The sequence below is a fragment of the Oryctolagus cuniculus genome, chromosome 8, assembly GCF_051225735.1.
Source record: "Oryctolagus cuniculus isolate XC-2025 breed Fujian yellow rabbit chromosome 8, ASM5122573v1, whole genome shotgun sequence".
NCBI classification, from domain to species: domain Eukaryota; kingdom Metazoa; phylum Chordata; class Mammalia; order Lagomorpha; family Leporidae; genus Oryctolagus; species Oryctolagus cuniculus.
This window is the reverse complement of record NC_142874.1, coordinates 44,249,908-44,260,429: the sequence shown is the minus strand read 5'-3', so window position 1 is coordinate 44,260,429 and position 10,522 is coordinate 44,249,908. Positions and strand designations below refer to the sequence as shown.

At 47.3% G+C, this 10,522-nt stretch overlaps 1 protein-coding gene across 1 annotated transcript; it reads left to right on the top strand.

The window, feature by feature from the left end:
- The first annotated feature begins 6,220 nt into the window (after window positions 1-6,220).
- LOC149125000 (endogenous retrovirus group K member 10 Gag polyprotein-like) lies at window positions 6,221-7,180 on the top strand. Its single transcript, XM_089301769.1, has one exon. It carries the CDS (start codon window positions 6,221-6,223, stop codon window positions 7,178-7,180), a length of 960 nt encoding a protein of 319 aa, XP_089157895.1.
- The last annotated feature ends 3,342 nt before the right edge of the window (window positions 7,181-10,522 follow it).

Genomic DNA, 10,522 nt, shown 5'->3' with positions numbered 1-10,522 from the left:
ACTGCCTTCCTGGGCCATGGCAGAGAGCTGGCCTGGAAGAGGGGCAACCGGGACAGAATCCAGCGCCCCAACCAGGACTAGAACCTGGTGTGCCGGCGCCGCAAGGTGGAGGATTAGCCTAGTGAGCCACGGCACCGGCTGACTTTTGTCTTAATTTGTCGAGTTAGAGACAGTGATGATATCATATTGACACTTTCAGGGATAAGCACTCCTGGCTGCTTCCCAGAAATTGTTCAGTCTTCAAACCACTATTTATTTAGTTAGTTAGTTAGTTATTTGAAAGACAGATAGAGAGCTCCCATCCATTGGTTCACTCCTCAGATTCTAAATCAGCAAAGACTGGGCCCAGCTAATGCCAGGGGCAAGTAGCTCAATTCAGGTTTTCCAAAAGAGTGGCAGGAACCCAAACACTTGAGCCATCACCACTGCTCCCAAGGATCTGCATTGACAGCCAAAGCCAGGAATTGAATCCAGGCATTCCAATATGGGACACAAATTTCTTAGCCATTGTTTTAACCATTAAGCCTAATGCCTATCCCTCAAGCCACAACTTCTAACTGCTCTGATGTGCCTAGTGCTCAGCCCTTTATTGCAGGTCCCAACTAGCACTGGGTACTTTCATTTCCTCTCTCCTTCAATCTCCTTTCCAGCGGCTTCCAAGTGCTTTCACATGCTACTTGCATTCCGCACTGTCCTTAGGATCTCAGGGGCTCTCAGATGGCCTCATCTCCACCCCTCACTAATACCCTTAATCCTGCCAACCCATAGACAAAGCACAGACTACATTCAGTCTTAATTAGGAAAACCCAGAACAGACATGTGCAGTGCCTAGCACTTCAGTGAGGACTTGACATTCAGCAGCAGATTTATTTGGTAACTGAAAATTGTAGAAAGGCTAAAGTTTGCAAAAGTACAGAAAAAAGAGGGGTCAGAAGACTAAACCTCAGGAAACAACCACCTTGGGGGATCAAGTGGAAGAAAAACAGCCATTGTACCTAAAAGCCTTCTGCATAGAGAAGGAAACAGGTCAGTGTCTAGAGAAGAATTCAGCTCATCAAACATGCTGAGCACCTACTAGGTGACTGAAGAAGACTATTTGTATAAAGATGGTAACTCAGTCACAGCCACTCAGTGCACAGTGTTTTAACTTGAGTGCCCTAGAAAACCAACTCTGAGGTGGAGATTTGTATGAGGAAAGTTTATTGGAAGTGCAATTAAGAACAACACCTGCAAAAGAGCAAGGGAGACATTAAAGTATGATACAGTGGCGAATGGGTTGCCTGGGGCACTGTGGAGCTGAGATGACTCCTCAAGTAATATTCTGGGTGGAGGGGGAATCAGGCCTTTGTACCACAATATTGGACCATGGACTGTGGTTGGGATGAGGTATTACCTTCCAAGTGCAGTTTCACCAACTAGGGGAAGTTCCCCTGAAAGACTCAGCTCTGAACCTCCAGAGGCCAACACCCAGAGCAGCAGCATTTTACATTCCCATAATCAGTGTTTCAGGGTTCCTATTACTCCAGTTCTTTCCAACAGTTGTTATTTTCTGTTTCTATTAAAGTCATTTTAGTGGATAAATGAGTATAAAGTGGCATTTCATTATAATTTTTATTTGCAGTTCACTGATGGCTCTTAATACAGAACATATTTTCATGTATTTAATGGCCATTTTTCTGTCTTTTTGGAGAAATATTTGATCAGATCATTTACCCACTGCTTTTTTTTGTTTGTTTGTTTTGAGAGGCAGAGAGACAGAGACAGAGAAATAGAGTGAAAGCTCCCATCTACTGTTTCATTCCCCCAAATGCCTACAACAGCCAAGTCTAGTCCAGGCTTAAGCCAAGAGCTAAGAATGTGATCCAGGTTTTCCATGTGGGTGGCAGGCGCCCAATTATTTGAGCCATGACCTACTGCCTCACAGGATCTACATTATCAGGAAACTAGAATTGGGAGTGACAGCAAGAATAGAACCTAGGCACACTGGCATGTGGCATGGGCTTCCTAACCAGCATCTTACCTCTAGGCCAAATGCCCAATTCCCAATTTGCCCACTTTTTAAATTGCGTTGTCTTGGCCAGCACCGCGGCTCACTAGGCTAATCCTCTGCCTTGCGGCGCCGGCACACCAGGTTCTAGTCCCGGTCGGGGCACCGGATTCTGTCCCGGTTGCCTCTCTTCCAGGCCAGCTCTCTGCTGTGGCGAGGGAGTGCAGTAGAGGATGGCCCAAGGCCTTGGGCCTTGCACCCCATGGGAGACCAGGATAAGTACCTGGCTCCTGCCATCGGATCAGCGCAGTGTGCCGGCCACAGCGCGCTGGCCGTGGTAGCCATTGGAGGGTGAACCAACAGCAAAGGAAGACCTTTCTCTCTGTCTCTCTCTGTCTCTCACTGTCCACTCTGCCTGTCAAAAAAAAAAAAAATTGCGTTGTCTTAATTATTGAGTTGTAGGAGTTTTTTTTATATATTCTATAGCCTACACTATATCCCTAGCTAGGATTTTTTTTAAATATGGGTATTTAACATACAAGTCCTTTATCAGATATAATCTGCAAAAATTTTCTTCATTTTATACATTGTCTTTTTACTTCTTTTATGAAGTCCTTTGGAGCACAGGAGTGTTTAATTTTGATGAAATGCAAGCAATCTATTTTTTTTCTTTTTTTTTTTTTGTTTATTTCTTTGAAAGGCAGAGTTGCAGAGAGGCAGAGGCAGAGAGAGGGAGAGAGGGAGGTCTTCCATTCACTAGTTCAATCACCAAATGGCTACAATGGCCAAAGCTGGGCTGATCCAAAGCCAAGAGCCAGGAGCTTCTTCCAGGTCTCCCACATGGGTTCAGGAGCCCAAGAACTTGGGCCATCTTCTACTGCTTTCTCAGGCCATAGCAGAGAGCTGGAAGTGGAGCAGCCAGGACTCAAACCGGTGCCTATATAGGATGCCAGCATTGCAGGCAGTGGCTTTACCCGCTATGCCACGGCACTGGCCCCCTGTTTTTTTCTTTTGTAGGTTATGCTTTGATATCAGATCTAAGAAACAATTGTCCAACCCAAATATTTCGATGATACCTTTTTAACAGAAATAGAGATTGATAAACAGGGAAAGTGAGAGAAAGTGTAAGTAGTAGGGGAGAAGCAGTTCTGTATGGATAAAATCTCAAAATTCATTTGGCAAGCATTACCTGAATTCAAATCCATTTAAGCAAACATCTTATTTTATGACAAGGGCTTTTTGTTCAGTAATACAGTTAATATACCTATCAGTTTAAAAAATGTGTCCATGATTAAAGTGCTCAACTATTATAAGAGGTCAGATGGAAGAGGCAGAATATTGGGGCTAGAAATTGATAAAGCATTTGTAAAACTAGAACTTGAGCAGGACATTGTTTGGGAGGGAGGGTCTAGACTGTATAAAGAAAATGGAAGCCTTTCCAGATTAGGTGAATAGCAAGAAGAAAATAATTGTAGAGAAGGGAATGGCACAGCAAGGGACAGTGAGCTCAGTCAAGCTGGAAGAGCAATACTGAACCAAGTGAGAGACGAGAGAGGCTACACAGCCTGAGAAAGAGTTTGCAGGATAGAGTCCAAGAGTAAAACATACTTAAGGATGGCTCAGGCATACTTCACAACTAGAACTAATCCACAGACAGCAGTGACAAGTATCTCTCGGTGCTTATGAAAGAGTCCGTAGTGTGGTTCTAAGAGACCTGTCCATTTACAACAGGGAAAAAACCCACAACTAAGAATGAAGGAAGAAGTACAATTCTCCAAGGTAACAAGAATGGAAAGAGATACATAGATTGGAGATCAGGGTAGTATCCCCAGCTCTCAAAGAAACAATGTTATGAGGGTGAAAGTTGGCTAACATAGTGCATGGCCTCCAGGGAGCAGCGAAATAAAAGGTGCAGTGCTGGAACTCAGCAGTTATTTCAAGGGAATACTAGGGCTTCTCAGTACCCCAGAGATTGGAGGCTAGTGAACAGAACTTAATTTGTTTTTTTTTAACTTTTATATAATAAATATAAATTTCCAAAGTACAACTTTTGGATCATAGTGGCTTTTTCCCCCATAACCTCCCTCCCACCCACAACCATCCCATCTTCCACCCCCTCTCCAACACCATTCTTCATCAAGATTCATTTTCAATTATCTTTATATACAGAAGATCAACTTACTATATACTAAGTAAAGATTTCAACAGTTTGCACCCACACAGAAACACAAAGTATAAAGTACTGTTTGAGTACTAGTTATACTGTAAATTCACATACTAAAACACTTTATTTTTTTTTTTTTTTGACAGACAGAGTGGACAGTGACAGACAGAGACAGAGAGAAAGGTCTTCCTTTGCCGTTGGTTCACCCTCCAGTGGCCGCCGCGGCCTGCGCACCATGCTGATCAGAAGCCAGGAGCCAGGTGCTTCTCCTGGTCTCCCATGGGGTGCAGGGCCCAAGGACTTGGGCCATCCTCCACTGCACTCCCGGGCCACAGCAGAGAGCTGGCCTGGGAGAGGGGCAACTGAGGCAGAATCCAGCGCCCCGACCAGGACTATAACCTGGTGTGGCAGTGCTGCAGGCAGAGTATTAGCCTATTGAGCTGAGGTGCCGGCCATAAAACACTTTAAATACAGAGATCTTACATGGGGAGTAAGTGCACAGTGACTCCTATTGTTAATTTAACAATTTTTTGGTTCTTTTAAAGATTTATTATTTATTTATTTGAAAGTCAGAGTTAGAGAGAGGAGAGGCAGAGAGAGAGGTCTTCCATCTGATGGTTCACTCCCCAGTTGGCTGCAACAGCCAGAAACTGCACTGATCCGAAGCAAGGAGCCGGGAGTTTCTTCTAGTGTGGGGAGCCATTGCACGGTGCCCTAAAGATGGCGCCGGCTCCTTTCCCCCGGAAGGACTGGCGAGAAACAAACATCTCCTAATAAGGAGATGTTTGAGCTCCCTTCCGGCTTCCGCGTTGCTGTACCAATCAATGCTTGCCACTTGGCCGCTTTTGATTGGTGCGCGGATGGCTATAAGAGGGAGGGGAGAAAAAAGGGCGCGGGATTCAAAGTTTGAAAGAGGTTCCTGAATAAACTGCTGGAAGAAGAGTTCGGGTCGTGTCTTCCTTGCTGGTCGAGGGACGCGACAACTGGTGGCCCGTACGGGGAACATCTCGAACGCGAACTCAGAACTTCCTGCAGTCAGGGCAGCGCTGGTAAGTCCCCCGGGAAAATAAGGTGGGGATCCGCGATAAGAGCGGGCAGTCCTGCGATAATAGCGGGAGGGTAGTTCTGCGATTAAAGCAGAGGAAGTTCTGCGACAAAAGCAGAAGGAGCTCTGACCCGTGGCCAGGGAAGGAGCGCAATTTTTGACGATGGGTAATTCACAGTCCCATGAAATTTTTCTGGCGCTGAATGCGCTGCTTCGGGAAAACGGTTTGAAACTTAAGCCTAGTACGTTGCATAGGTTTTTACGTAACTGCGATACCATTGCACCCTGGTATGGGGTTTCGGGAAGCCTTACTATCCCTTCATGGGACAAACTAGGCAGGGATTTGGATTTTGCATTTGAACAGGGTAATCTTGAAGGGGGAGTGAGACCAATATGGAAGTTAGTGCGAGCATGCCTCGAGGATGAGCAGTGTAGTGAAGCTATTCTGAGCGGTCAAGCTGCCTTGGAGGAGCTTCAGGAAGAGCGCTCTGAGAGAGCTGCCAGTGAAAAAGGGAAAACTTTGAAGGAGAGTCGGAAAAGAACTAGGAAAAAACTGTACCCCGATCTTTCCGAGTTGCGCAGCCCCTCCTTAGTAAGTAGTTCTAGTGCAGAAAGTAGCTCAGAAAGCAGCAGTGAGTCTGAAGAGTGTGGCGATAACAAAGAGTCTGGTATAAAGCAAGTACGGGAATTAAATCGGCAAATGAGGAAATTGCAATTAAAAGGAAAAAAGGAACTTAAGCATGGTACTTTCAAGGGGAACTTAGGGGAGGAGCCTGAAGCCTCTCCTCCTCAGTATGAGCCTGTATCCGCGCAAGAAAGAGGGCAGACTTTCTGTCCGGGAGTCTGGAAACAGGTTGGTGCGGAGTTGTTAAGTGCCTATCCTGTCTTTCAAGATCCGCAAGGGCAGAGGTACAATGAACCCCTCGACATAAAGATAATCAAATCACTAGCGGAGTCAGTAAGAGCCTATGGCATCAGCGGCTCGTTCACGCTGGCTCAAGTAGAAAATCTTCAAAGATACTGCATGACTCCAAATGACTGGAGCGGGTTGGCTCGTGCCGCATTGTCACCAGGACAATACTTAGACTTCAGAGCTTTCCTGATTGACTTTGCCAATGAACAAGCGGCAGAAAATGCAGCGGCAGGGAATCAGCATTGGGACAGAGATATGCTGCTAGGCATAGGGAGATTCGCTAACCAGCAGACAGGTTACCCACATGCAGTGTATGAACAAGTTAACAAGATAGCCATCAAGGCTTGGAAGTCTATACCCAACAGAGGAGAGGTAAGTGGGAATTTGACAAAGATTACACAGGGACCCACCGAGCCGTTTTCAGACTTTGCAGCGCGCATGGTGGAAGCTGCGGGTAGGATTTTTGGAGATCCAGATCGCGCCATGCCGCTGATAGAACAGTTGGTTTTTGAGCAGTGCACTAAGGAATGCAGAGCCGCTATAACACCATGGAAGAGCAAAGGGCTTCAGGTATGGATAAAACAATGCAGGGAAATAGGAGGGCCGCTATCCAACACTGGCCTTGCTGCAGCAGTCCTTCAAATCACGAAGGGCAATAGGGGATCAGGGAACGCTGGAGCATGTTTCAGCTGTGGAAAAATGGGACATATGAAGCGGCAATGTCCGCAAAGGGGAAGAGGCAAAGAACAAAGACAGGAAGGACCAGGAATTTGTCCAAAATGCAGGAAGGGAAAGCACTGGGCCAATGAATGCCGCTCGGTAAAGGACATTGACGGCAACATCCTTGTTTCTGGCAATGGTGGGGCGCGTCCAAAAAACGGGCAGCGGGGCCCTCGTCCCCAGGGCCCGCAAATATATGGGACATTCGAGAGTCAGCATCAGGGCGCCCATCAGGACCAACAGCAGGGGAGGCAAAGTCAGTGGCCCAGCTTCAGACATCCCAGAGACCACGGAGAGCCACTGCAGGCTCCGCAGGCCTGGACCTCTGTGCCACCACCAGACTCATACTGACACCAAAAATGGGAGTGCAAGCCATTGAGTCAGACTTTCAGGGACCCCTAGAGGAAGGGACAGTGGGATTGTTGTTGGGACGTTCATCCTCTACCTTGAAAGGTCTCATAATTCATCCAGGAGTCATAGATTCGGATTATACTGGCATGGTGAAAATCATGGTTGAGTCCCCTAGAGGTATAACAGCTATTAATCCAGGAGACAGGATTGCACAACTTGTAATCCTTCCTAGCAAGCATTTGCAGTTCAGTGCATCAAAGAAACAACGAGGAAGTGAAGGCTTTGGGTCCACAGGCATAGATTGTACCTTCTTGTCTTTAGAACTAGACCAGAGACCAACCTTAAAGATAAAAATAAATGGAAAGGACATTCTCGGCCTACTAGACACAGGTGCAGACCGTAGTATCATCGCCTCCAAGGATTGGCCTCCAAAGTGGCCTAAGCAGGCATCCTCACAATCCCTTCGGGGACTGGGATATTCAGAAACTCCTGAGATGAGCGCAGTAATGCTGCGCTGGGAGGATGCAGAGGGACATTCAGGCACGGTGCAACCTTATGTTTTGGATTTACCTATCTCTTTATGGGGCCGAGACCTTTTGAAAGACATGAACTATAAATTAAGTAATGAATACTCCCGTGTTTCTCAAAAATTGATGAAGGATATGGGACACCATCCGAATTATGGAATAGGAAAATTCTTACAAGGAAGAAATGAGCCCACTGAAGTAGTGCAGAGGCCTTCTCGCCAAGGGCTGGGTTTTTCATAGGGGCCGCTGAGGAAGGTATTCCCATTACTTGGAAGCACGAGGACCCAGTGTGGGTTCCTCAGTGGCCTCTGTCCTCAGACAAATTGGTCGCAGCGCAGCAATTGATTCAAGAACAATTGAATTTAGGACACATTAGACCCTCTGTATCGCCTTGGAATACTCCTATTTTTGTAATAAAAAAGAAATCCGGGAAGTGGCGGTTGCTACATGACTTGAGAGTTATTAATATGCAGATGCAGGTCATGGGGCCGGTGCAACGTGGGCTGCCTCTTCTATCTGCACTTCCACAGGGATGGCCCATAATAATAATAGATATTAAAGACTGTTTCTTCTCCATACCCCTACATACAAAGGATCAATCTTTTCATGTCAACGCGCGCGCTTTGCAGCAGAAATTTCATCTTTCCCGCGCAGATGCCAGACAGATTGTACTTGATTGCGCTGACTGTGCTGTTACTCGTGCACAACCCAGTGTTGGCGTAAACCCTAGAGGGTTACTGCCTGGGAGAGTATGGCAGATGGATGTGACCCATGTATCGGAATTTGGGAAATTGAAATATGTTCATGTCTCAGTGGACACGTGCTCAGGCATTATGTATGCCTCTCCCCTCAGTGGTGAATCTACACGTCAGGTGATTGCTCATTGTCTGGATGCATGGGCCGCCTGGGGGAAACCCCAGGTGCTAAAAACTGATAATGGCCCGGCCTATACATCTCAAACCTTTACCACCTATTGCCAAAAAATGGAGGTTCAACTTGTCCATGGATTGCCATACAATCCTCAGGGCCAGGGCATAATTGAGCGAGCACACCACACACTGAAAGAATATCTTTTAAAACAAAAAGGGGGAGTTGGCTATAGCCGCACCCCGAGAGAGAGAATTGCCTTAGTCTTATTTACAATTAATTTTTTAAATTTGGATGTGCATGGGCACTCAGCCGCGGACAGGCATCAGCAACAAGGAAACCCAAGTAGAGGGTTGGTAAAATGGAAAGATCTCTTGACGGGCCAGTGGCGTGGCCCTGATCCCGTGCTGGCATGGGCACGAGGTGCTGTTTGTGTTTTTCCACAGGATCAACATGACCCGGTGTGGATTCCGGAGCGAGCGGTCAGGCGGGTCTGCCACGAGGAGAATCCTGCTGTTGCTTTTGATACTTCTGCCTCAAATGCAGCGGACACTGGCGGAGCAGAGATGGGAGATTCTATCAGTATTCCCAAAGCCGATGCCAAATTGGTCCGCGGAATTTGACTACACCTTGGAGCAACTGCGCCTTGCCGTGGTCACCATCAACTCCACGCGTGTGGATGTCTCCTTCGCATCTGGACTGTCATCCCAGATCCAGCTGTCTCCAGCCTGAAGGAGTGGGTGGGACTTGGAGCTTTGACGGGGTTGCTGTTACTTGTTGTGTTATTTTGCCTGTGGTGTTTGTGCAGGATGAGGACAGCTCATTGGCGGGAATTGGCCATGATAGCTCAAGCCTTTTATGCCCTTGAGGCTGGACAACTGCCGCAAGCATGGCTGGCCTTCCTTGAATGCTAGGCATGGGTGCAGGGTGCGAGGCAAAGCACTGCAGAGAGAACGAGCCATTACGTTCTCTGGAAGGCAAGTCTGTCTGCATGTGGGTTGGCATCCCAGATCCCACCCCCGCGAAAAGGATGCTGTTCCAGGTGGATGCCTGGCAGTGGGGGACAGACCCCTACCTTCTCCTGTAATCCTTAGATGCCTAGTTCTAAAACAAAAAGGGGGAACTGTGGGGAGCCATTGCACGGTGCCCTAAAGATGGCGCCGGCTCCTTTCCCCCGGAAGGACTGGCGAGAAACAAACATCTCCTAATAAGGAGATGTTTGAGCTCCCTTCCGGCTTCCGCGTTGCTGTACCAATCAATGCTTGCCACTTGGCCGCTTTTGATTGGTGCGCGGATGGCTATAAGAGGGAGGGGAGAAAAAAGGGCGCGGGATTCAAAGTTTGAAAGAGGTTCCTGAATAAACTGCTGGAAGAAGAGTTCGGGTCGTGTCTTCCTTGCTGGTCGAGGGACGCGACATTCTAGGTCTCCCATGCAGGTGTAGGAGCACAAGGACTTGGGCCATCTTCCACTGCTTTCCCAGGCCATAGCAGAGAGCTGGATCGGAAGTGGAGTAGCCATGACTTGAACCGGAGCCATATGGGATGCCGGCGCTTCTAGCCAGGGTGTTAACCCATTGCGCCACAGTACTGACCCTGATTTAACAACTGACACTCTTATTTATGATGTCAGTAATCACCCGAGGCACTTGAAATGAGCTGCCAAGGCTATGGAAGCCTGTAGAGGTCACCAACTCCAATCTGATTTAGACAAGGCCATAGTCAAAGTGGAAGTTCTCTCCTCCCTTCAGAGAAAGGTACCTCCTTCTTTGATGGCCCATTCTTTCCGCTGGGATCTCACTCACAGAGATCTTTCATTTAGGGTTTTTTTGTTTGTTTGTTTGTTTGTTTTTTTGCCACAGTGTCTTGGCTTTCCATGCGTGAAATACGCTCATGGGCTTTTTAGCCAGATCCAAATGCCTTAAGGGCTGATTCTGAGGCCAGAGTGCTGT

Bases quoted from the DNA above. Each gene is read 5' to 3' on its own strand.
- LOC149125000 (XM_089301769.1), top strand. From the start codon at position 6,221: ATGACTCCAAATGACTGGAGCGGGTTGGCTCGTGCCGCATTGTCACCA.